Source organism: Pteronotus mesoamericanus, unplaced genomic scaffold, assembly GCF_021234165.1.
Source record: "Pteronotus mesoamericanus isolate MK-2021 breed Mesoamerican mustached bat unplaced genomic scaffold, CSHL_Meso_final contig_291, whole genome shotgun sequence".
In the NCBI taxonomy this organism is placed as follows: domain Eukaryota; kingdom Metazoa; phylum Chordata; class Mammalia; order Chiroptera; family Mormoopidae; genus Pteronotus; species Pteronotus mesoamericanus.
In genome coordinates, this window is record NW_026555124.1 from 5232384 (window position 1) to 5259101 (window position 26718).

General features: G+C 41.8%; 1 protein-coding gene across 3 annotated transcripts in view; it reads right to left on the reverse strand.

The window, feature by feature from the left end:
* Positions 1-26718, reverse strand: part of EML6 (EMAP like 6) — a 226664-nt gene that overhangs the window by 50644 nt on the left and 149302 nt on the right. For all 3 annotated transcript variants that reach the window (XM_054575437.1, XM_054575438.1, XM_054575439.1), the window contains exons 16-23: positions 21573-21666; positions 18745-18845; positions 17241-17443; positions 14435-14546; positions 14073-14200; positions 9578-9719; positions 6471-6623; positions 6172-6303 (exon numbers count right to left, since the gene is read on the reverse strand). In XM_054575437.1, the coding sequence (XP_054431412.1) occupies positions 6172-6303; positions 6471-6623; positions 9578-9719; positions 14073-14200; positions 14435-14546; positions 17241-17443; positions 18745-18845; positions 21573-21666 (1065 nt within the window). The remainder of the gene's footprint in view (positions 1-6171; positions 6304-6470; positions 6624-9577; positions 9720-14072; positions 14201-14434; positions 14547-17240; positions 17444-18744; positions 18846-21572; positions 21667-26718) is intronic.

Below are 26718 nucleotides of genomic sequence, written 5' to 3' on the forward strand. Positions count from 1 at the left end.
ATGTGACATAAAATTATAATCTTGGGTTCATTTTGATTAATGTTGAAAAAGATAAGATTTCCTAATTCTCCTCCAACCATAGCAATAATCCTTTATGGCTTGACATTTAAATGACTCAAAAGAAATACTTTCTAGTGTTTTTTTCCAGCATTTTTTTAATTATGAAAAGTTGCAAGCACACATGGAAGTAAGAATAGTATGAAAGAGCCTCTGTGTGCCCAGTATTTAGCTTCTGCAGTGTTTAGCATGCAGCCGACCCTTTCCTGAACCTCCACTCATCCCGGCTTGGAGCAAATCTCAGACACCCTAATATTTCATCAGCACACATACACATATTCTCCCCCTCCCCCATTTTTTCCATAACTACATCTAGAAGTCTTGAGGTGTCCTTCTTGGAAAAATAACGCCAAAATAAGAACTTCGTGTGGTTTACATCATGTTCTTTAATGATGAAGTGGCTTGCCACCTGGGTCTGAAATCTAGCTTGGCTACCCTTTAGAGTTGTAGGCCTATTTCTAGGCGATTAATCAAATACAAGGGTCTCTTGTTTCCTAATTGAAAACTTTAATCATTCGTAGTTTGCTGAGTTATAACACAGGGATGAGGAGGTTTTGCCTTAGCTGTGAGGATCAAGCGAATTTAAAAACGTTTCCACTGAAACAGGTACGTTTTCCCAACCTTATGGCCAAACATACATACACAAATGAGAAAAGAAGAAAGGGAATTAAATCAGCTTTGGCTACTTAGCATTGTAAGAAAATGAATAACTAATATATTTTCAATGAACTAAATATATCTGCAAAATATACTTTAGGATTCTCAAGAGTGATTGCAAATAACAAAGGACGTGGAAAAGGATTGAAGGATTCAATAAAAAAACATTCTTTGAATATGGCTAATTTTAGAAGCTTTTTGGCCATGAGATACTAACAGAACTGAAAGGATTCTAATTCTCGGATAATCCTAACTCTGTTTACACCACAGTTTCAAAGGTCATACTTAAGAAAACAAACCAAAAGCTTTTAAAATAGCTCAGTAAAGTACTTTTTGATTGCAAGAATATCACAGAATCTAAACACAAGAGAGCAGTACCAGAAGTGCTTTGCAGAGCCACAGACACCTGCGGGGACCTTCCTAGCCCACGTCCTTCCCGAGAACTGCCCTCCACATGCCCCAGGGATCGGGGGCGGGCAAAGTCAGACTCTCACCAGGAAAGCTGGAATCGAGGAGGCTGAATCAGTGGGTGCCTTGCTGAGATGAGACATGAACCTTGGGACAGAGGGAGGCATTTTGCAGCAGCAGAGGGTGGGCCACGTGCAAATGAATGAGGAAAGCTTGCCTGGGCAGACTGAGGGGCCAAAAGCAGACACCAGCGAGCAGTGGGCACTGGAACAAGCTGCCTCAGAGCAGAAAGGGAGGGGAGGGGAACTGCCTGCTTGCTTGCTGGGCATTTTCCAGTTCATTCCTGAAGCCAGTTCCTCGGAGATGTTGCTTCCTGTTATTGGAGTCTATGCAATATCCCTACATCTTTCCATAAACTCATCCTTTATTATTATTTTCCAATTTAAGCTGGATTGAGGAAGTTTCTGTTCCTTGCAACCAAGGATGTGAAGAATTTTTTTTTTTTTAATCAACTATTCTTGTGTTAAGGAACTGGAATTACAGGTATGTGTTCCCCCCTCCAGATTTTCTTTACTGCTGTTATTAACAGGGTTTTTTTTTTTAGGCATAGAGGAAATATCCAGGTCACCATTTTTCCCCCTGCTGCCTGCTGCTGTGAAATATTCTGAGGACAGGAGTGGAGACAAAGAGCAAAATGTCCATATAATCTATGTATATATAATTCACTGCTGAATAACAGTAACCCTATTCTTTCAGGATCCTTAGATTTTTATTCACTAGAAATGTCTGCTCATATAGAATAAGGAAACTGGAGGAGACAGATGTCCTCATTTCTAAGCAGGTACAGTGAATCACACATCTTGCAGGTGCATGGAGCTTTATAGTCCACAAAAATGATTCACACACATCATCTCAGCTGCCATATAATTTATAAGTTAAAGCAATTCTAAAATTGGTACTAAATGCACCAAACATATCAGGCCATTGGCAATGAAAATGGGAATGAGGTGTCCTATTGTAGCTCAAAATGTTAATTGTTAAATGATCATATAGTCCTGATATTTCTAGAAATGAACTAGGAATTGCAGACATTAAACAGCCTTCCATGATTTCTCTCTCTCCATGCACAGTTTTCTTTCTCCAGCATTCTGCCTTCATGCAGGGGTAACTGTTGTTTCTGCAAAGGCCTGATACACTTTTTGGTTTTCCTAGGACCTGTGGTTGCCATGGACACGAAAGGCTGCCAAGGCTTAGGGCTGCGCCATTCCCTGCCCGTGAGGAGCCAGCTGGCTCCTGCAAATGCATTCACTATTTTTGACCAGATCAGGGCATGAAACATATCCCTGCTCCTAAATCCTGCCCTCTACCTTTTGCAGACCCTGAGGCCCCGCTGTGGAAAGCTAGGCTGGTCCTGAGGCAGCCTGGCTCATTCTCAAGGTCTGGCGTTTGCGGAATTCCGGATCAGGAGTATCAACATGGCACATCTCATGGCAATGAAACCGGAGGTAAACCAGGGAAGATCCACGAGCACACTTGCTGTTATTCTCCAGATGGTATGACGCCTGTCCCCAAGTCAAAAGTGTTCTGTTCTCTCAGTCCTTGAAACCATTTGGTCTAATCCTCTCACCTGATGAAGGGACTACTTACGACAAGAGGCGAGGTGGCTTTTCGAAGTCCTCAGCATCCTAACTCTAAGTGCCACTGCTGTCATCCAGAATGCTAGCTGGACCACAGGCACTGGCTTTGGGCAGAATTTGGAAATAGCGAGGTGTGCCTCTCTCCTCGCAGAAGTGATGGCTCCACGTTGAGAGCCTTTACACAGACCTTCTGCCAGGCCCCTCCATGGCGGCAGCCACAGATCTTGGCCAAGATCTTATTCTTTCCACTCCTCTTTATATCTTGAGCATTCAACACAGGGCTTATACATTCACAGAATAAAAAAAAATAATCCTTTCAAAATGTGAATCACATTACAATGAGATACCACCTCACATCCATTAGGATGGCTGCTATCAAAAACAAAATAAAACAAAGCAAAAAAAGAACTCCAGATAATAACCAAGAGTTGGCCAAGATGCGGACAAGTTGGAACCCTGTACACTGCTGGTGGGAACGTAAAATGGTGCAGTCACTGCGGAAGACAGTATGGTGGTTACTCAAAAACTTAAAAATGGATTTATCATTTGATCCAGAAATTCCACTTCTGGGTATATACTAAAAAACCTGGGCGCCTATGTTCACAGCAGCATTATCCACAAGAGCCAAAAGACGGACGCTTCAAGTATCCATTGACAGATGAATTAATAAACAGTATGTGCTACATACATACAGTGGACTATTATTCAGCCTTAAAAAGAAAGTTTGACACATGTTACAACATGGATGAACCTTAAGGATATTATGCAAAGTGAAATAAGCCGTCACACACAGACATATACTGTGTGATTCCACTCATATGAAGTACCTAGAGTAATCAAATTCTTAGAGACAGAGAGTGGGACAGTGGTTGCCAGAGGCTAAGGAAGGGAGAAAGAGAAATCGTTTGATGGGCAGAGTGTCAGTTTTACAAGAGGAAAAGAGTTTTGGAGATGGATGGTGGTGATGGTTGCACCATAATGTGAATTTATTCAATCCCACTAAGCTGTACACTTAAAAACAGCTTAGTTTTTAAAAAAGAGGGGAGGGGGCTGGGGGCTGAGTGAAAAAGGTGAAGGCATTAAGAAGTACATATTGGCAGTTACAGAACGGTCACGGGGACGGAAAGTGCAGCCCAGGGAACACAGGCAGTCACCCTGAAATAACTATGCATGGTGCCAGCTGGGCACTTAAAACATCAAGAAATCACTTTGCAAAGTATATGATTGTCTAACACAATGCTGTACACCTAACACAAAAACAAAATAATGTTGAAAATAAACTATAACTGAAAAATTAAAAAAATGGTTAGGATAATTTTTAGGTTATGCATATTTTATCACAATTAAAAATAATTTTCAAGAAATCTTCCTGATCAAAACGTGTTCCTCCTATGTTCCATTTTCTCTTTGCTCTTCACTCTCTAATATGTAAATAATAAATTGGTTTTAATTCCCAATGGTCACTAGAGTGGTGGGATTTTACATATTGTGTCGGGGCGGGGCGGGGGGAGAGAAATGAATTCTAAATAAAATTCACTGTACTCTAGTTTACGTGTGCACAAGGCTGGCCCTGACGGGTCTAAATCTTCCTCACAAGAAGGCACACCTCGGCCTGTTAGCCAGAGAGTAAATAGGAAGAAATCGCTGCCTTTCCCCCGACCCCCCAAACAATAAAGTGGAGAATATCAAAGAAGGGGTTTGAGAAGTGGCTGCTTCCATGTTCCTGTTCGGCTTCACTGGTTCTTAGATGGCTGTCAGGTGGCCGGTGTCCTCAGGCGGCCGGTGCCCTGCCCAGTCCAAAATGCCAGCCTAAGCCCTCGGCACCGGCACTGTGTCCGGCGTGGCCCTGACATGTGAGTGAGAGGGACTTATCTGATCTCCTTTTGCCCTGTTGGGACTTGCACCTCTTACAATAAATGGCATTTTTTCTTCCTCCTTACTGCGCTGTATAAAATGCCTCCAGGTTGTAAAGCTTAAATAAAGTCCACATTCCAGTGCAGCAAGTACAGTTACAACTAAATGCCTGTCTTGGCAGAAGTTTATGGTTACTACTACAAGAAATGCTTGAAATAAAATATCCTGGCATCTCTGGAATAACCTTTTTGGTTGAGGCCCTCATCACCTCTTTCTCCTGGTTTATTTTAATTGCTTTCCAAATCCAGGCTCACTCGCCCTCCAAAAGATAGTAGGAAATGCCCCCATCTAAGCCTCTTAGAATTTCTCAATGACTATAGGATAAAATTCAGTGTTCAACTTCCTTTACACCTGATCTCGGTCTCTCTCTCCACATTCGCCTCCCTTCATGCCCTCAGCCACTCAGCATTACTCACTACTTCTTAATTACCCCTGTTCTTCCCTCCTTCATATCTTGGACACCGTGTTCCTTCTGAGCCTGGAAGGCTTGTCCTACACTTTGCCATCTGGGTGAATTTCTGTTCATCCCTCAAGATCTGTCCCAAAGGCCACCCCTTCTGTGAAGGCTCCATGGGTTCTCCCAGAAGCTCCTTGTCACGGCACAGCACTGAGCCCAGTGCTTTTCTCCCGCAGTGTACTAAACCTTCTCCAGAAGGCGGGACCCGGCCCTTTCCATCAGCTGCCTTCCCAGGAGAGGATTCAAAGGTGCCCTGCCCTCTAGCGCTGATGCTTCCCCTTCACTGCTTGCTGCTCACTTGCCTGTTCCCAGCCCAGCTCAGCCCTTCTTCTGTGACTCACCATGTCTTACCCCCACACCTTAGCCAGTTTGTGCTCTTGTATTATTCAGGTACTAGTATGTGTCTTTTACTAAATTACAAACTCTGCAGAGAGTTGGAACTGTATCTTGCACTTCTGGATCCTCCACATTTTCTGGCTTAAGGCTTTGCACATGGCAGAAGCTAAACTTGTTAAATAAATAAATAGACATATTCCCATGGTGTTTGTGGGCATGACGTGGAGGAGGCAGGGAGTAGGCTGGGAGTTCTGGAGAGCAGAGAAACTTGAGGTACGCGGAATATAACTTTCCATTTCTGCTGGAGAATGAAAATTGCTTGAGGATTCTTGGGCACTTCTCCTGGAGGTGGCGCATCAGTGGGAAAGGGGAACAGGGAAAGGGCGGAGACCAAGGCGAGGACACAGCATGCTGAACTCAGGGGGCAGGTGGTGGTTTGCTAGGGTAACAGAAGCATCGTATGTCCTCAACTGTCTTAAAACTCAATCAATGGCTTGAATTCATAATACTACTACTAATGAAAAATACTCAAAATGTTAACAGCAGCTGCTTCTGGGTTGTAAAATTAGCCTTTTAAATTGTGGGGGTGCCCCTCTGTTTTTTTTTTTCTAAAATTCATTTGCCATCCTCTCCAGAAACAATATATGGATGACACTGACTTTTTTTTAAAAACAAAAACCGTATTTTAAAAGCCACATACTTTACCTCGAGAGTCCCAGTCGATATGTGTAATGTAACTAGAAGCACCTTTACAGATGCCAACCCTTTTGCTTGTAAGTACGTTATAAATATCCACAAAGTTATCGTGGGATGCCACAGCAAGGTATTTTCCCGTATCTATAAAGAAAATTGTGCAGTTAATGTCAGAGCATTTCATAGGAGATTTGACTTCCAGGAACTTAGCAAGTTAAAATGGGGAAAAGGTCAAGGAAATACTGAAAATAGTCCACTGTTGTAACTTCCTGTCCCAACACATTTTTAAAAGTTTTTGCTGTCATCTTCACCTTTTGAAAATTTAATATCAGAGATCATTTCTTTTCTGTGATGGAAGGAGACCATGTCTTCAACCGTGTCAGCATTTACAACCAGGAAGCTCCCATCATTCAAGCCAACTGCTAAGGCCTTCCCGTCAGGGGAGAAGGCACAGCATCTTCCACCTGCAGAACAATTCACAAAATGCACTCATTATTGGCTTTACTATCAAACCAACCAAGTGAAGAGCTGGAGGCATCTGTGTATGTGCTTGTGCATGGACATGTGACTGTGTCTTTAACACCACTTGTGAGAAGAATTAAAACATCATAATTTAAAACGTCTCTTCCCTCCAAATCCAAAGACAATGGTCATAATGTTAAAAACACACTTTCAATTTCTTTAAGAGTATCCATTCATTTCTTGGTATCTGTATACCTAGGGTTTTCAAATGATTGATATAACCAGTATATTTGCTCCCAAGAAAAGAGGTGATATTTAAAAACAAAGGTTCTGGCCCTGGCTGGTGTGGCTCAGTGGGTTGAGCGCCAGCCTGTGAACCAAAAAGTCACTGGTTCAATTCCCAGTCAGGGCACATGCCCGAGTTGCAGGCCAGGTCCCCAGCAGGGGGCATGTGCGATGCAACCACACATTGATGTTTCTCTCCCTCTCTTCCTTCCTTTCCCTCTCTAAAAATAAACAAAATATTTAAAAATCTTTAAAAACAGAGGTTCTGTAATAGAATTTCTAGAATCTATTTTGTACATTATGCCTTAAATGTAAAACTTGCTTTAGGGAACCTTATTGTTCAATTCTCTGATCCCTGGGTCACAATGCATAATTCTAGAGGGGAAAGATTTTGTTCCTGCCTCTTCTGTCATGAGAAGAATGGAATGTGGACAACACTCTCTCAGTAGGTGTCTGTAAAACTAATCATGGGCTGAAGCTACTATATGAGCAATGTTTTCTACTGCTTTGTGGGCTCACAGGGAGACACTTCAAAGGAGGAGCATGGACTCTACAGGGGTATGTTCAATAGGAATCCTAAGAATATGCCCCCCACTTTTACTTTGAAGATGTTGGTAAGCACAGCTCCAGGGATGGGACAGTCGTGCAGCCCGTGCTAGGACACTTCCTGCTGAGCGTCATACGCACTCCTCAGTCGCTGGTCATGGGGTGCTGAAAACTATGTCACACCAATAGCTTCACATTGGCTCCCCTAACTATACCTTCTTCCCTCACTTAAACAGTTATTTAGCTAGTGCTGAAGGAAAAGAAAGTGAGCCTACCCTTGAGGAGATCATCAAGATTAGGTTAACCACATAATGTACTGTATTCCGGGATACTTCCGGGAGTGAAAGGGGGAGCTATTAATAATTACACCAAGACAACAGCTGTAAACAGGGTTGAAGGGTCATCTTATCTAACATAATTTAGTAGCTGTTCTTTTGAACTGATTTCTAACTAGTGACTAAAGTCCATTTTTCTGACACTTGAGTCACTCACAATGAGGACGTGGTCTATCATTTCCGCAGTAGGAATTAGTAGCAAAATGATCTGATCTGTGTTGGTTAAGAGCATGGGCTTCAGAGTCACACCTGGGCTTGCGTTTCCACCTACAGAGGCCCAGAAGTCCAGTGTAAAGAGAAGCAATATGGTGGGAGGGGACAGCGTCACACAGTGGCCACTGAATGTGCTCTCTCTGAATTCAGCGTCATCACTTACAGGTTGTGAGACTTTTGGCAAGTGACTTAAGTTCTCTGTGCCTCAGTTTCCTCATTTGTAAGTGGTAACAATATTTGGGTTTCTGTGAAGACCAAATTCCAAGTGCCCGCACAGTCACTGGCTCAGCAATATTTGCCACTATCATTATTATTACTACTCTCTCGACACCTTTATTTTATCTTAGAATACACGCCTCATGTCTCTCTGCTTATAAAACTACCCAATACAAATACTTCAGCGTTAGACCCCAATGTTATCCTTTTCTGTCTTAAGAACTTCCACAAAGCCTCTGGGCCTCAGCTCTCATGTTTCTCCCATGATGAAGCCGACTGTGGCAGCAGACCTTCCTCAGAGCCTCCACGGTACTGTGTGTGTGCCAGGCATCTCTGGTTTGTCTCTCCATACCCGCTCTGCACCCTGTTCACTGCCTGGGGCTGGGCTTTGTGGATGGCATCAGTGGGCCTCCTCGCCCTCCGGCTTCTGATTGAGTTTGGCCAAGGCGGAGCATGGGCAGGAGACAGGGAGGGAGAGAGGGAGGAAGCGAGGGTTCCCCTAGCTGTCTTGCTGTGGGGTCACTGCATGTGGGCGAATCTCTGGGCTGATGGTCAAAGCTGCTGTCGGCTGCCAACTCACACCACTCTCATTTTAAGTTTCACACAATCACTCCCTCCTCTTGCCCCTTCAAGCCCAGGGTGGGTAATGGAACCCAGCCGCTAATAGCTACATTGAGCTGCACCAACCCTGGTCATTTCTCAACTCTCTCCCCACCCCTTTACAAAGAGTCTTGTTTTTAGACTCTCCTCAAATTACCCAGTTTGAATGGTCCATCTGTTGCTGGAACCCTGTTCAAATCTTGTCCATCTCTGACACTAGAGATGGGACTGTTCATCTTGGGATCCCCAGTGCCTGACACATAGAAGCTACTCAATAAATGTTTGCTGAATCTGTACTTGGCATATTTCTTAGTTCTAGTCCATACACATGTTTGATACATAATTACTCATTTCTTGATATTAAGAATTATTTTTTGTGTAGCTGAGTTTTGTTTTTCAGGAATAAAATCAGTTCTGGAGACCATGAGATATATAGTTAAACAGCATTCCTTACAAGCCGAGGCACTTCCACGGATGCGCACAGCTCTTGACAAGAAGAGGAAGGACATATTGCCCCCAGGTGGCAAATGTCTGTGAAGTGCAAGGAAAAGCAAGTGAAGAACAGAGCTGGCACCCATAGATCAGCCCCCTGAAGTGCTTCTGCGTGTGCTGCGGTACGACTGTGGGGCATGCCCACTGCCCGATGTTTTGGGGGCGTGCAAGAGGCACTGTCAGTAAATATCAGTTGAATGAACAAATGAATCCAACCCATTCTGTTGTTTGGAAAGACTTTCACAGATGTGCGAGGTGATGTCAGGTACCTTTTTTGAGTTTCCGTACTGCCAGCATACGGTGCTGGGAGGATAATTCCCAGATGCGAAGTGTTTTATCATCGCTCACTGTTGCACAGATGGGCAGGAGAGGGTGAGCTGCCAGCCCCCACACTTCCCCCTCCATGTGTCCCTGTGGAGAGGAAACGGGACAACATCAACTCGGTCCATGCTTCCTGGCTCGCTCTTTGCCAGCCTTGCGCTGCACATTCCGCCCAAGGGTATTCCAGACAGGTTGAAATAGGAATAAACGCCGTTACAGCTTCCTTGGGCCAAAATGATTGCAGTGAATAAGTTTTTCATTTGAACTTGAATCTAAAGCTGGGCCAACACGATGCTAAAGCATTCATTTGGGAAGCAAAACACAGACTCACCGCTTATACATTTTGCTTTAAATGATGTCAAACATCTCATTTAGAAACATCTTGGTGAATAATGAAGTGCCTTCATTCTTTCCTGTTGTTTGTCATCAAATAAACCCAGTATGCATGCATCTCCTTGTAAAACAGCTTGATACAATGACACAAACCACTTCCTTCAATAAAACCATATTCTAAAAGTGTCCTGGGTTCATTTGTTCACAAATTAGTCTATCCAATGAACACCGGAAAATTGAAAGGTGCTTAATAGGCATTGGACCAATTCCACATCCCTATCTATATCTTAATCACAAACACACTCAACTGTCCTAGACTAATAACTGACATAAAACAGTATTTAAAAATGAATGATTACAGAGAAAACAAATCCTATCCCTATAATTTATCACTCAATAAAGCAGTGGAAAGAATAGATCAGTGCACAGAGCAATAAAAAAGAACAGATTGTTTGCTGAATTTCTACTTTTAGCGGCTAATTATAAAAAGGCTTTGCTTAGTAAAGTGAAAAGGAAGACCATACACAGGCATCTGAAAGGTGTCTGGCACTGGACTGCTTTGGGGAACAGGCGGCTTTCCAAAGGGAAATTGGGTGATCCCGGTTTAACTGGGAAGCTGTTTGAGGAAAACAGTTCTCTGGCAGAAAACACAAAGTTCCGAGTACAGGTGACATTCAATCATCTGAGAAGGGCTGAAGGGTTTAAGTGTTGTTTTGGAATTTATTTGATTTGGAGCACCCGATACCCCTGGTTCTCTGCAGAAGGCTCCCACCCTGAAGACCTCCATCAGAGGATGGGTCAGACATCACCCCCACCGGCCCCAAGGCCGGGCCTGCCTGCAGTTCTTCTACAAAGCAAGCCCCTCTGTTCATTTTGCTGGAGGACAGGGTTGTGGGGCTCTGAGACCCTTTCAAACCACTGCCTAATAGGTTGATTAAAAAAATTCTATTTCCTTAATCTGATTGTAGTAATTCCTGTGTAACATAGGAATGGACAGTATGCGAGGTAGTCTGGGGGTAGCTTGAGTGGCATAAGGAAATGAATGGGGGATCTTACTTTCCTACTCTAACCCCCATAAAGCTGATGATAATAGACAGCCGCACAACTGAGCTGATTACACTCAAAGCACACAGGATGGAAATGATCAGAAATCACTTCCTGTCCCTTCTCTTTCCCCAACCTAGCTTTCCTTCTCTTAAAATACGCAATGTATTCCAAGTGCTATTGGATTGCTATGCTGTTGAACCTGGAAACGTTACCTGATACCTTCCCACAGCGGGTTAGCTGGTGGTCTTCCTCACACTGCCTCTACTGCCCCGGGGCTTTCCCTCGGGGCCCGTGTTGTCTCAGAACAGGGCTGGGAGCCTGCCAACAGGGAGCCCTGTTCACCGTGCACAGCACAGGGCCCAACTCAGCAGGAGCCCAACAAACTCTGACTGGCTTCAACTACTGAGTTCTTCTTAGGAGGGGACAGCAAGTGCATGACAGACCAGAAGGGGAAGAGATGCTGAAGGAAAAAGAAAAGAATGGTGCACAGGTCAGGAGAGAAAATGGTCCACCAGCTACGCAGCTCAGGGGGGTGCCTCCATGCTGAGTTTAGAGAACAGCCAGCTGGGAGGAAAAAGAAAGGGTTCTGGTGTCTGACAAACCTTGGTTTGAATCCCAGCTCTGCAGTTCTTAGCATGAAGCTGAGGGCAATTTACTGGGTTTTGGGTCTCTCATAAAAAAGAAAGAAAGAAAGAAAGAAAGAAAGAAAGAAAGAAAGAAAGAAAGAAAGAAAGAAAGAAAGAAAGAAAGAAAGAAAGAAAGAAAGAAAGAAAGAAAGAAAGAAAGAAAGAAAGAAAGAAAGAAAAGAAAAACCAAACAATTTCAACTGAGCAAATCTGCTATGTAGATGATAGACTGTACAACAATAGTGCCTGACATATATTAGGTGCTCAAATGATACCTGTGGTTATTTGTACTATTAGAAAAATAGAAATGAATATAAGAAAGAACTGTAGAGAACAAAAAAGTAAAAAGACTTTATTGTTAAGTCTGAAACATATTTAAACAACTGTTACATAATACTTAGAGTTTAAAATTAGGAAACACAGTTTAAATCTTACAGTATTGTTTAAATCATATTATGCTATAAATCTTACAAAATATCTAGCAATATAGCATGTATGAAAACAATTTAAAGTCTTAAATATGTGGGCATTATAAAAGTCAATTATGAGCTCTGGCTGGTGTGAGTGCTGGCCAGAGAACCAAAGGGTCACCAGTTCAATTCCCAGTCAGGGCACATGCCTGGGTTGTGGGCAAAGCCTCCACTAGGGGGTGCTGCACAAGTGGCAACCACACATTTATGTTTCCCTCCCTTTCTGCCTCCCTTTCCCTCTGTCTAAAAATAAACAAATAAATAAGCTTTAAAAAAATCAATTATGAGTTAAAAAGTCTTTATGTTGTTTTAAGTTGAAACAAACACCACTTGCGTTTCAATAAAATTAAATAAGAAGTCATGGCCAGGAAGAAAATGAAATTAACATGGCAGGAAATAACAAAAGCACAAGCAGCTGGAGACCAGAAAAGTCCACCTTGGGGACACCTCTCCAGCACAGTTCTCAGTCCTGGCTGCCGGGCACCGTCAGCGGTACAGCTTCTGAGGTTTGTTGTTAACACAGAATCTTTTTAAACGAAGATTCTCCAGGATATCTGGAGTAGGACTTGAGCATGTGCATTTCAGAACCTCAGAGTGTTTGTTCTAAGCCATGACCTGTGTGCAGCCTGTTCCCAGAGTGCAGTCACTCAGAAGACCCCTCCCACTGGCGTTTGGGGACGCGTCCCTAGTAACACGGGCCCACGGGCAGGAGTCAGGTCAGGGGAGGAGGAGAAGCTCCTTTTCTTGGACTCGCGCAAGCTCTGAAGCGCATATAATCAGTGCTCATTCTTTCACTTCGCTTTCTGAACACTCCCCCTTACCCGGTGCCTCTTCCATCTATAAATAAGGTCTATTCATCACTCACCAAATTGGACAGGACCACCTACCTACTCACCTCCACAAACCACCGCCCCCTTAGGGGAGACTGTATCATTTTGTTTATCTTTGAGGATTTATTGATATTTATTTTAATCTGATTTTACCTGAAGGTAATTCTTGAGGGCAGAGGGAGGGTAAGGAGAATGTAATGCTTTTCTGCCAAGGCTGAGGCTTAAGTGAGGCACAACTTCTAAAGGGGTGCTTATATGTTTGGTGTGTACGGAACAAAGAACTTTTTAGTTTTACAGATGGACAGACGGAGAGAAAATACACCTAAGGGGCCTTAGCACACCTGCACTTGACTTCGATGATAGGAGTATGGACTTGGAGCAGATACAGTCATGGGATAAGGCTCCTGGAGCCCTTGGCAGGAGGGAATGAATTTTGAATGGGTAGGAACATGAATAATTGGTGGCCAGAGGGTGGCCTCTGATGGAAAGACTTTTGAGGTGACTCTCATGATGCCCCTGAGTTTCACGCTCTTATGTGCTTACCTCCCTTTGAGTATGGCATGACCTGTGGCTTGTTTTTAATCAAAAAAAATAGGCAAAGGTGATGGATGTTCATGATTACGTGCATGTGGTGATATGATTATGTTACATATGACTACAGTGCCTGTTTTTTCTCTCCCATGATGGCTTTGAGGAAGCGAGGGGCCATGGTGGGGAACCCCATGTGGCAAGGACCTGTGGACAGCATGTGAAAGCTGAAGGTGGCCTCTGGCCAACAGCCAGTAAGGAATGGAGGTTGTCAGTCCTACACTCACAAGGAGCTGAATTCTGCCAACAGCCTGAGTGATCTGCAGGAAGGTCCTTCCTCGGCTGAGCCTCAGAGGAGGCTGCAGCCCAGACTCTGACTGCAGCCTTGCGGAACCTTAGGGAGAGGACCCAGTCAAGCCATGCTCCAACGCCTGACCCGTGGAAATGGAGAGGTGATAAATGTGCGCTGTTTTGAATGCTACTGTTTGTGGCAATTTGCTACACAGCAGCAGGTAATTAGTACTTGCACAACCCTGAGAGCGACTGCTCCCTCACCCCAGGTCTGGCTCTGATGTGAACTGTGGTTTAGAATATGTACAAGCACAGTACCTGAACAAGCAGTGTCATTGGGCCGCTTTTGTCAATTTCCAGGATCTCTCCATTTTTGGTTCCCACCAGGATGTGTCCATGCCCCAGAGTGATGGCACGAATTGAAGGGTTATCTTCCAAAAGCAAGCCTGAGAGGGGAAATGTATTTAATAGAACAACAACAAAAAAAAAAGATTATTATATAAATCCTGTTTTTATAGTTCCAAAATACTACTAGTCATCCTTGACATTTCTACCAGGGACCTAGAGCTCTGAATATGTAAGAAAGAAACTGACTTGATCATGCTTTTCCAAGTGCATTAGTACTATTGTTTCCGTCCCTATCAACAGAAATATTTCTACTGTGCCTTTGGGAGTGGTACCTTTAGAGCTAGTTGACAATGCTGCTCTTTTAATGGCATAAGTCTTCAAGCATCTTTCAAACATATCATCCCAGAGCTCCACGATTCCATCCTTTCCACCTGTTACAAAACCCTGTGAAGACGCACACGGGAACAATTATATGCAGACTGAAGTGGCCGGAGACCCACCCAGTCCCAACAGGGGTGCCCCTCGAGTCAGGCAGCTTCGTGTGTGCTTTCCTCCTAAGCACCGGCGACTGAAAAATCTGACCACATGAATAATAGTATGGTATTTTCTGGAAGCATCTCTCCCCTACTTCTCTAGCAGGATCAAGTACATTCTTGTTGTGTGGCCACTGCACTTCCACCAGACCACCGCTTGGCTCTTGGTACCCGGGGCCTCGGCTGTTTCTGTGCCTAGTCCCCTGACTAGGGGGTGGGTCCCTGCAGACCAGGACCAGCCTCAAAGTCTGGCCGTTTTTGGTATCTCGTACACTCCTCCAGAATGAATCAGTATTAACATCACAATGAAAATGATTGTTAAATATTTTTAAATTAAATAATTACTTCTAGAAGAAAACATAATTATTTATTATTAAGAGTAAATTAGGCACTTTATATAACAAAACCATCCTGCTAAATTGTTCAACAGACATCAATTTCCACAGTAATTAAAAACCAGGTTAAGTTTTACAAAACCGGGAAAGAAAGAAGCTTAACATATTGCATACATTTTACTAAACAGTGATCGTTATTCTTGTTCTAAGTTTACAGTTTCCTGGCCTTAACAGTTTTCCTTCCTGACAACTTATCATATATACCAAGTGTTCATAGAAAAGTCTTTCTGTTGTTTTTTTTTTTTTAAGAAAAATACTGAGTAATTCATTGTTTTCTCAGAAACTTTTAATTTACTGCATTTGAATGATGTGCATGAGGAAATAATATTTTGAAGTTTATTACATTAAATATTCTTATTCTTACTATTGATTTTGCACCCAGGGAAATTCAATCCCCAAATTAAATTTAAGTGCAGTATATTATACTGTGATATCCTTGTCTTTTCCCATGATTTGTCAGTTTAAGTTACCAAGCAATAAAAAAGTTTAAACATGTTATATCACATCAACTTCCAGGCCTACACGTATTTTGCATTCCGCTTCAATCTTTTCTAACATTTTCAGTTTAACCAAAAACAAGTGTTCTAGTTAAAATAACAAAACAGTGTAATGACTAAAACAACCATATAGTTGCACACGTAACAAGAAGCTACTTCTGCAGGGGGATCAGCATATTTACCTGGGAATGGGTAAATGCAAAATGAGGCTTGTCATAGGTGTGTTAAGTGACTATTTGGAGGTCAAAGAGCACAGAGGAATTGGTACCCCCAGCAAGTGAGCGTGGAATGACAAATTGATATTTTCTGACAAATTCACTGAAAAAAATGTTTTAATAGCACTTAAGGTAAGTGTGACCTTTATAAAGAAAGACTAAGGCAGGTGGGAATCTGGACAGATAAGGACAAAGGTGAGCTTGAGTGGAAGTGTGGCCAGTGTGAGGGCTAATTTTGTGTCAACTTGATGGGAAAAAGGAGCTCAGATTAAACGTTACTTCTGTAAGCGTCTGTAAGAGCCTTTCTGGAGGAGATTAGCATCTGAATCGGTGGACGCCTTAGAACAGGTCGCCCTCCCCAGAGAGGAAGGCTGGCTGGAACAGAGGTCAGAGAAAGGAGGAGTTGATCCCTTTCTTCCCTGACTCCCTGAGCTGGGGGTCCCATCTCTTTTCCCGCCCTCAGGCTGGCATTTACAGCACCAGCTCCCCTGGTGCTGGGGTCTTTGGACTCGCGCTGCACTACCCCACCGGCTCTCTTGGCTCTCCAGCTCGCAGATGTCACGGTGGGACTCCTCAGCCTCCATAATCACATGAGCCAATTCCTCATAATCAATCTCCTTTTCAAATAGCCACGTGACACCTAATGAGATTTCGTTCAATGACAGTCTGCATATACAACAGTGGATCCGTAAGATTATAACAGCTGAAAAATTCCCATCACCTAGTTAACATTGTAATGTAGAAGCACAATGCATTGCTCACGTGTTTGTAGTGATGCTCGTGTAAATAAACTTACTGGGCTGCCAGCTGTGTAAAAGTATAGCACATACAATCACAGTAGTCGCTATACCACCTGGGTTTGAGGACACTCTATGTCAGCACAACTCTGAATGACAGAACTACCTAATGACTCATTCCTCAGGATGCACCCCCCTCATTAAGTGGTACGTGACTGTAGGATATGTATATGTATATTCCACTGGTTCTGTTTCTGTGGAGAATCCTAAAACAGCTGATGAAAAGACCTCACTGAAACACTCTTGTTAAAGTGAACCTGTCTACACAGGAACAAACTGGTTATCAACATAATTTTTGGTCAAATTAATGGGTGGAACAATAGTCTAACCACTTGGTACTTCTAGGTCTTTGCTTATTGTGCCATGAAGGAGGGAGATGATGCTGAGGTAGTTCTCAGGTCTCTTCTGCGACCGTGCGTCTACGTTTATCCCAGTGCTAATTCTTAAGAAGCTCTTAGGAAATGAGAGCCAGGAAGAACAAGTGAAAATAAGTGGAGAGAAATTGCATCTAAAGAAATAGTTATAAATGAAAGAGAAGAATTTAATTATCTGTACTCACTCTCTTCCCTTGACTGTAGGTTCTTTACGTCTCCTTCCTAATTCAGAGGGTACTGTGTCCGGACAGAGGATTCTCTTTCTAAGACTAATTTACAACTTTAGAAAGTTGATAAGGAAAATGAATTCTGGAAAGTAGACCTTACCTTATCCAATGCATACATAGCAAACACAGGCCCATCATGAGCCTTCACGGTCTTCAGTAGCAGAATATCTTTCCAAATAAAAATATCTCCAGTAGCTGCTCCTGAAAACACTAGATCTTCCATTCGCCCATAAGAAACACACATCATTGTTTCCAATTTTCCGACACTTCCAAAAATTCCTCTTTTAGAGGTGAAGCCCCCACCTGGAGTGGACCAAGAGTATTTATTACCTTTTTAAAAAAGTGACACCTTCTATGAACATGTAGAATGACTACCTTCAAGGAAAAACTCAGTGTGTCAACATTATGTGTATATGCAGAGATCTATAAAAACAGCAGAAAATACCACAGACAAAAATATAAGGGGGTTTCTCATTCACTCCTGCATTTATTCGCGGTTTATTGAGTGCCTGCTTTGTGGAAGGCACGGTGTCAATGTAGGGTGCAAAGATGAAAAGAGAGACCCTGCCTTCAAGGAACTTAGGATCTGGTTGGAGAGGGGACTCAATACGCATTTCCTACGCATCTCAGTCCAATGAGACGTAGGGTCCTTGTCTAACCAAGGATCAGTGCAAGTTCTGTGACAGCCAGGGGCGGGAGTGACTAAGTGTCTGGGGGAGCCAGGACCATCTTCATTAATTTTGAGCAAAAAGAACAGAAATAGCACCAGCTGTGAATGCAAAATATAAACATGTTATATATGTTTTGCCTCAACTTTTGTCACAGCAACTCTGAGGTGAGAAAAATGAATCACTGTGTAGGAGAAGGTGCCTCAGATTCGTGCCTTAGATGTTCTCATTTCCCTGCACTTCCTGACTAGCACTGAGAAATCAGACTCATTCCAGACAACTCTGTGCCGGCTGGCTCCCCAGACACGCTGGGTGCCTTTATTCTTTCTTGAAAAACAGAGAGCATTGAACAGTAGCTTACTTATGTTTTGATCAGTATAAAATTGGGCTTGGTATTAAAGCTGACACTAAGAGTCTAGAAACAATTTTAATAACATATATGACTTATTAGTGAGAAGAATAAGATAACAGTCCACGTTTTGTCATGCTTATTTACTCATCATTATTACCAATATTATAATCTACAAATATTTAGCTGACCACCTACTGTGTGTAGTGTAAGGATTTAATTCATTTTCTAAATTCAGTGATAAAGAAATCTTGTGAAATACAGTGAAAATTGTATTCACGCAACGAATGTGATTATTTTACTTCCTGCTCAGCAGTCCAACATCATTACTGCTTTCAGAACAGAGGACTAAAGATAATTATTTTCAGAGCAGAACACTGTTCAAAACTTTCTAGGTATCGATGAATATGCATAGCATCATATACAGTGTTCTGATTCACAGCTTAGGCATTAAGCAGTCCAAAGTGAATTTGGGAGAGAACATCTTTTAGGAGCATTTTAACTTTAGATTGCAGAGACAGGATAGGTAGCAGTCATGGTTTTCTTCAGCTCTCAACCACGTACATGATAAAACCAAGCAACAGTACCTGCTTGTTGCCAGAATTTGATGTGCTTTATCCCAACTGTAACCAGCTTGTCAACATGGTGTGGGTTACACTTTACCACAAATATCTTATCTTTATGTGCTCTGTAAGAGACAAGAAAGAAAAATAATTCTAGTTTTGATGGAAGCAATGAGAGACTTTTAATAAAAGCATGTATTTGGTCTAATTTTCATTAAGTACATGTAACAGGACAACTATATTAGATCACTTAAAATACACACAGGGTTTATATCAAAATAATAAGCATTGGCTTTTCTCTGCATGTTTGAGCCCTTTCTTCTGACCCTGATATTGCTACCAAAGTCTACTTACTCATGCTTAAAACAAATTAATGAAATATCTGAAATGGGTCAGAGTGTCTCTGTAAGATACCATTAATGTCACCACCACAGGATTGTGAATAATTCCTGGGATATAGAGGTCTGAACCAGGAGGAGGGCAGAGGCACTGCAACAGCCTTAGTGAGAAGCTCCAAGTGTAATATTCTTACTGTGGAAATCATAACTTGGGGTTAAACAGAGTTTCCGCTAGAAATGTAGTCACTAGAAATTGAAGCCCCTGGCTCACATGCATGGAGAGAGAAAGCACGTTCTCTATTGATTCAAGGAACTTTCAGGTGCTGTGCCTTCAGAAATGTAGGTTTATGACCCAAGGGGCAGAGTGTAACAAACAGTAAAGACTGATCCTCGGCCTGGACCTGCTGACCTGGCCTTCCACAGGGCCCGGGGGGCGTCTGCTGCAGAGCCCAGAGCTGTCTCGTGAGAACCCAGGCCAGCGGGTGCCACCAGCAAGGTAGAACTTCTTTTTGTCACTTCCTTCAAGCCTCTGTTGGTTACCTTTTTATCTATTTAAGCACCCTAACTTGAGGCCAGAAATAGAATTTTTATTTTTTTCTTACTATATAAAATTTATTATTGTTAATATTATATAAAGAAGTATTTATGTAAATACTCATTATTTATTTATTATTGTAAAACTTAATATTCTTCCAAAGAACTTTAGCAATCTTGGGAAGTCTTGGAAAGAGCACTGATTAATATGACCAATGCAAAAATGTTTTCTGATGGTGATTCTGTGGGTGTCTTGTTTGAGAATGTGACATAAGGCTTGGGAACAATTCCAAAAATAAATTGTGTTATTCATATAATGGTATTAAGTCGCTTTGTGTTCCTTAAATTAAGTAGAGGTAACACTACCATGGACACCAAGTACCTACTTCTTTCTGTTACTAAATACTGCTTCTTCCATCTCTGCGAACGCTTCTGGCACACAACTGATGAGCCCCCCACAGTGGCAGACGGTGCTCTGGCAGGAAAACTGCATTTCTGTTGCCTTTGAAATGCAGGCATGTGCTTTGCCTGCAATTCCCTGCTAATGCAGATGGTATGTTATCAGAAATATTAACCTAAAATTCAGTTTATTTGTCTAGGAGGAACGCAGAGTTCTGAGTAGGACCTAAATCTGATATTAGAGGGGAGTGATACACCAGTGAGGAGGGGTAGAAGGCAAGACCAAAAGAAGAGCCCCTTGGACAGGCGGATTTATGAGCTGCCATTTGCTGCCAAGAACTCCATCTCAACAGCGGTAATCAGAAAAGCTTCGCTTCTTCTCTCACGACGGTCAGCTGGAGTCCTCAAGGCTCCATCTGCTCCTTCTCTGCATCTCCAGCAATTGATAAATCTTCATTCATTAAATCAAATTCCCAAAAAAAACCCCTTTTTCCCCACTTAATATTGTGGAGGAAAATATTAATTTAAAAAGTAAGTGCAACACTGAGGTTCAAAGCTCTTCACTTAAAAATGATTTTAGCCCTGGCTGGTGTGGCTCCATGGACTGAGCACCAGCCTGTGAACCGAAGGATCACCAGTTTGATTCCCAGTCAGGGCACATGCCTGGGCTGGGGGCCAGGTCCCCAGGAGGGGCTGCGTGAGAGCTAACCGCGTATTGATGTTTCTCTCCATCTCTTTCTCCCCTCCTTCCCCTCTCTCTAAAAATAAAAATAAGCAAAAAATATTTAAAAAAAAAGAATTGCTTCTCTTAAAACAAAAGATTTTATATTATGAATTTAAAAGTTGGTCATTGCAGGGAAGAACCAGTGGAGAGGTAAATTGATAACATGCCTAGGGCAACATAACACATTGCTGGGCCTTGGCTGCCAGCTAGTTCGACCTGTGACCATGGCTGGCAAAGAGCTATCCCCAATGTTAGTACTAGTGGAAAGTAACGTTCAGACACAGAGCTGATTCAGCAGGGAGGGAGGCTGGGGTGAGGACAGGTGGTCTATAAACAGCAGTCTTGAAAAATCTATTTATAAGATGGGGAGATTAGGGAAACAATTTGACTGCTTTGAAAGCGAGTGGCAGGCACACACGTCGGGGCCTCCTTCCCAGCAGGCCACGGCCTCATGACAAATGGGACTTCTGACTCCAGTGACATTGACAATCCTTCACCAGATGCTAAGAGTGGAAAAACAAGGGGCAAGGCACAAGCCTGAGAAAAGCCGCTTTTCTACTGCTCGTAAAAAAAGCTCTGATATAGATAATGCATTTATTACTAAAAGCAAAGTGATGACTAACTCTCTGGAAAGGATTTCAGAATGTTTCAATTCCCTGAAACAAACATTAACTGCTCTAGGTCAGGTGCGACACCATGAAATATTGCAATGTGTTTTCACTTGGATGTTAAAATTAAGCTTTCTGTGCGAATTTCATCCGAGCTTGAAAATGAAATCTTCCCAGATAATGAAAACTATGACCTATACTGAAGCGTGATAATCAGCAGGAGGCCGGCAGACCTCAGCAGCTTCTTACCGTGTTGTGGCGATCTTTTCTCCCTTCTTCCAGTCCCAAAATACAATACTGTGAAAATCGTCTAAACCAACTGACACCAGGCATTTTCCATCGGCTGCGTGAAGACAACACAAACGTCAAATGACTCATTTCTTCATTGAAAATCCGAAACATTTTATATACTATAAAGAGGACTAAGAAATTGACCTTAATATTATTAGGTTCAAATACACTAGAAGTATCATATATTAAAGGGGCCTCACTAAAAATGCATAACTACTACGTCTGACCTTCTCAATGCATAATAACTGGTTGCTGAATGAAATCAATGACCCAACATTTTAATCTTAGATACGGGTGCAGGGGGAGCCTCTCAGGTAAGTTACCACAACCTTGTCTATTTTGTGACAGACAAATCTCATGACACTTACTGGAAGAGCCATTTGGCTCTGTGACTCAGTCTATTTTCAGCTCTAAAAAACTAGGTTCTCTTTAACCCTCTAAGAGAAGAGCATTTAGAAACTAAACTTCAAAAATTCTTTCAAAAGATGGTTTTATAATTCGAAAAATCTTAATTTTTTGTTTACCTATTTCAAATGTAGTATGCTCATTATAGAACATTTAGAAAATATGAAGAGAGGAAAATGTTAAAATCATCCAAATTTCTGGGCATACATTTGGTGTATATCCTAACAGTGTTTTTCTCTACATAAATGCGCTTTAAAAAAAAAACACCAGAATTAGGATCATACTAAATATACTATTACCTAATCTTTTTCCATTTGTTATATAATGAACATTTTCCTTTAGCATTATTTAGCAGTATTAAATATTATTTATAATATCAATGGTTACTATGATTACTGAGGTTTTTTTAAATTTTTAAAAAATATATGTAAAATTAAATTTGAAGTCCGAATAGCTAATTAGATTTTTCCCTTCAAGGCAGAAGAATATGGTCAGTAAATCTTTCCTTTGCTGCCTTCCCACAAAGATTGCTCCGCAGAACAAGGTCCCTGGGTCAGCTGTGACCAAGCTCACTGGACGTCAGCTCGGCCTGCTGTCTTCTCTGGCCACAGAGGACCAATATTAGGGTAAAGAAACACAGGAATGTGATAAATTGCTTCTCCCCAGTCTATTCAGGGTCTCAGTTTCCAAGGCAGGTCCTGGGGTAGATGCAAAATTTGGGTTGCCAGGAAAAATGAGGGAAGCCTAGTTAAATTGGAATTTCAAATAAGCAAGGAATAATTTCTTAGTATCTGTCTCATAATATATTTATATTTACATTTCAAATTTATACTCTCATGGGATATAGTTGTACTAAAAAAAAAAAGTACTTGTTTATATGAAATTCAAATTTAATTGGACCTCCTGTCTTTTCATAGCTAAATCTGGCAACCCCTGCCTACACACTGGCTGGTGTCCAACCTGTGAGTGTCCTTACCTGTACCAGAGATGCCCCTCTCTCCCCCACCACAACCACCTGGGGGCAGTGGTCTGCTTCTTTTCTGGAGGAAGGAGAGTAAGAGAAAGGAAGAGGCTGGTTTAACAAAACCAAATCCTCTCCAATCCTTGACTACTACTAAGTATGAGGCACGGATTTGAAAGTTACATTAATCCTTTCAAGCTACTAGGCTACAGTAGTATTAGATGAAGACATTAACACTTTCTTAAAGGGCTAAATCACCACCAGGTGATTATTATAAACAAATGTGTCTTCTAAATCACAACAAATGATATGTCCTTATGCATAAATGTTCTAGGCTTTAAATTGGGCAAGGTCTCTTCTCAGGCATTTGGGAGAAGGGACAGGCAATGACTCCTAGTCACTACCAACAACATTTCTTTTTCCACATCTCTTGGCCTGGTTATGTTTCTATATTAGCATGCCTTTGTATTTGGTGATTTTATTTTTATGTCAGTCTTCTGTCTTCCTTTTTGGATTATAAGCTCTTTTATGGCTCATACTAATCACATCACATTTCCTTTGTGATCCTCACACCGGGCTGGTTTTCAAAGAATGCTGATGATATGGCAACACTGAGGAAGACGAAGATGAAGATGAAATGTGTGTATGGATGGTGCGAAGGGAAGGGAAATGTACTAGGTTACATAGCTATAAATTTTTAAATTGTTTTAATTACCATTCCTTTCAAATATACTGCACAAATATTCAAGGCCTCTTTTTTGAATAATGAATATTAATTCTATATTCTGTACTCTTTTTAAATCTGCATAGTTATTTCAATATGTCCTTCTTAGAATACAAGCAACCACACATTTAAGATGATAGCTTTTAAAGTTTTCTCTCTTTTGAAGAAGGCCTCAGGGTAGGTTGATTTTCACGGCTCTTTTAAGCTAAAATTTTTGCAAGTCTCCATCAGCTTGTCCCCCAATTACACCGCCTCCCCACCCCTGGAAGAGTATCATGACTGTAAGCAGCAATGGAAGAAACAGTACAAAACCCGGGGACCTCAACACCATCCCTCTTCTCTAGGACAGTGACTTTTCCTTTTCTAAAAAATGTTTTCCAATTAGTTTACATTCAATATTATTCTGTGTTAGTTTCAGGTGTACAGCACTGTGGTTAGACAATCATATACTTCACAGAATGCCCCCCACCCCGATATTTCCTGTACCTACCAGGCACCATACATAGTTATTACAATATTATCGACTCTATTCCCTATGCTGTACTTTACATCCCCCTCAACAGTGACTTTTCTGGAATTCTGAAGGTTTAGGCTATTTCTGCATACCACATAGTTTGAAAGCACAATTCGACTACCTTTGAGTTTCTTCCCCATTTTCATTCTCCCCCACAGAGGCTTGACCTTAGCTTTGAAAATCCATTGTTTCTTGGCCAGTAGGTTTGAGTCTTTTTATTTTCAGCCATATTTTTAGAGTCTAGATAATGTTCTTTCAAATCTTTCCAGTCACAGTATGTATTAATTATGGATATTTGTGCAAAGTCCAGAAATAATTCTAAGGCACTTAATGTCAACCGTAAAGGGCAAATCAGAAAGAGAAAATTTTTATTTAGACAATTATAAGTTGGTCCCTGTATTTGGGGCTCATAAAAAATGCATAGGGTTGTTTTTTTTTTTTTCCCCAGGATTGAACACAATGAAATCAAATTAGTCTTAGAGGTGCCCTTGTGGAAACCAGTATTATTCAAAGAAGGTTTTAAAAAAATATGAGGATGATATTTAGGTTAGAAAATATTTACATGGCTGAAACCTTCTCTTCTAATTTGGTTTTCTATTTATGTGGAAGCGCTTTCCTTACTGAAAGCACAAAAATAAAGATGGCCATTTCCCCAGTGATGATAAATTCACGTTAAAGAGTTGCTCAAATAATTGAGATAATATAAATTTATTCCTTTAATACATAATTTAGAGGTATGGATTACATTATAAGAAATGTTTTTTGATTAAAAATGTCTTTGCTTCAGAACAGTGGCAAGAAGAGATTAATCTAAATCCTTAGGTATAACTGCTCATTTTTAAAATCTAGTTTTCACATCATTTGCTTTCTTTGTACTTCCATGACAACTTTTTCTCTAAAAGGAGACAAATGTGTACTATCAGTATGTTTCCACCACACCTCCCGAAATATAAGAGACCTGGGGGGTGGGGGAGGCAGGGTGACAAGGCACACAGATGGGGCCACGAGCTAGGTGGTAGCCACAGCTGGTGCCTGTTTCAGTGGCTAAACAAGGGACTCTAATCACCTCTTTTGGGATTCTGACTTACTTTTCTGTCAGTTTTCAAAAGGAAGGTATAGTTGGTCCTTTTCAGGTAAATGTGTGGTTGGTTCAGGGCTGTTGCAGGACGGGGGTCTCTTTCCGGGGTGGGGCGGGTTCCGTGTGGCAGTGTGTGTGCAGCCCCCTGCTCACTCCTCGTTTATTATGCTGGAGACCGGGAGGGGCAGCTGGAGGCACTTGCTGGGCAGAGGGAGCGGGGAAGGAAGGGGGTCCAGGCATGACTCTGACGCCAAAAGTTCACACTCACCCTGGCGGAGGACAGGGGCAGGAGAAGGCAAGGGGGCTGGGGGCGCGCTCCCCACACAGCTGACCACCCAGCCAGGAGCCCTGCCTGCTGGCTCGGGGTTGGCCACTGTTGGACTTTGCCCTGGGCCATACCACCAAACTCTCCGGATCTCATTCTTGGCCTCTAAAGTGGTGCAGGGGTCTGTTTAAGGCTAGAATTGTATTGTTACACAAAGTACTGTCTACAAAATTAAACCAGGGAGGCCTCAGCTCCCGCCTTCAGCAGGGGCCACAGAGACCACAAAGGTCAATCAGCCTCCACAATTCATCGGCAAGTAACTGCAAGAGATACTAGTGAAAGTTCTTCCTGAACAGTCCTTAATATTAGTGCATTTTAAAACTATCTTAGAGAATGTATTGTTAAAACTAAGTTATACTTTTAATGTCTGCATTAAATATATCTCATGCCAAGGGATTTCTTTATTTGTCCAAGAGGAGAATTAAGAGCAGTGACAGAATCCGCTTCTCAGCCTCTTCCTAGAGTCCCTGGTTTCTCTAGCCTGGCAATGATCTGCAGGGCTGCCTTATAAGGGAAAGATTTCCAAGTTCACTTCATTTCTTGATCTTTCCTCTATAAAACGACTAAGCCCAGGAGAGATGTGAGCGCTCAGAAATTCAGAGACCAAGTTTCTGGGTACCAGCTTACTAACTCATCTCATGATTAAGGTTTTCAATCAACATTCCTCTAATTCCTTTTTCTAAAGGTATTTAAGTAACATGAGTTAGTTCTTTCAATTCTTCTAAATTTAAAAAACACAAAAATTAATCAATTCTATGAAAAAAATCTAATGATCATTACATTCTACTTATTCTAAATTTCTTGCTACTGTTTATATGTTAATACATATACGTACATTTTCAGGTGAAATCAGTGATTAGATGCCATTTTGATTTCCGTTTTTCTTTTACTTGATACATAGAAATGTATATGAAATACACATAATCCACATACTTGCTACTTTGAATTACAGCTTTTATTATACAGTGCCAAATTCTTTGCTAGAATTATTGAGTCAATTTTCAATGTTGTCAAAAATGTGAATATATTAGGTTCTTTATAATCTAGTACGCATTTAGGTTTTATTATTTTTATTTTTGCTATTTTAATGGGTGTCT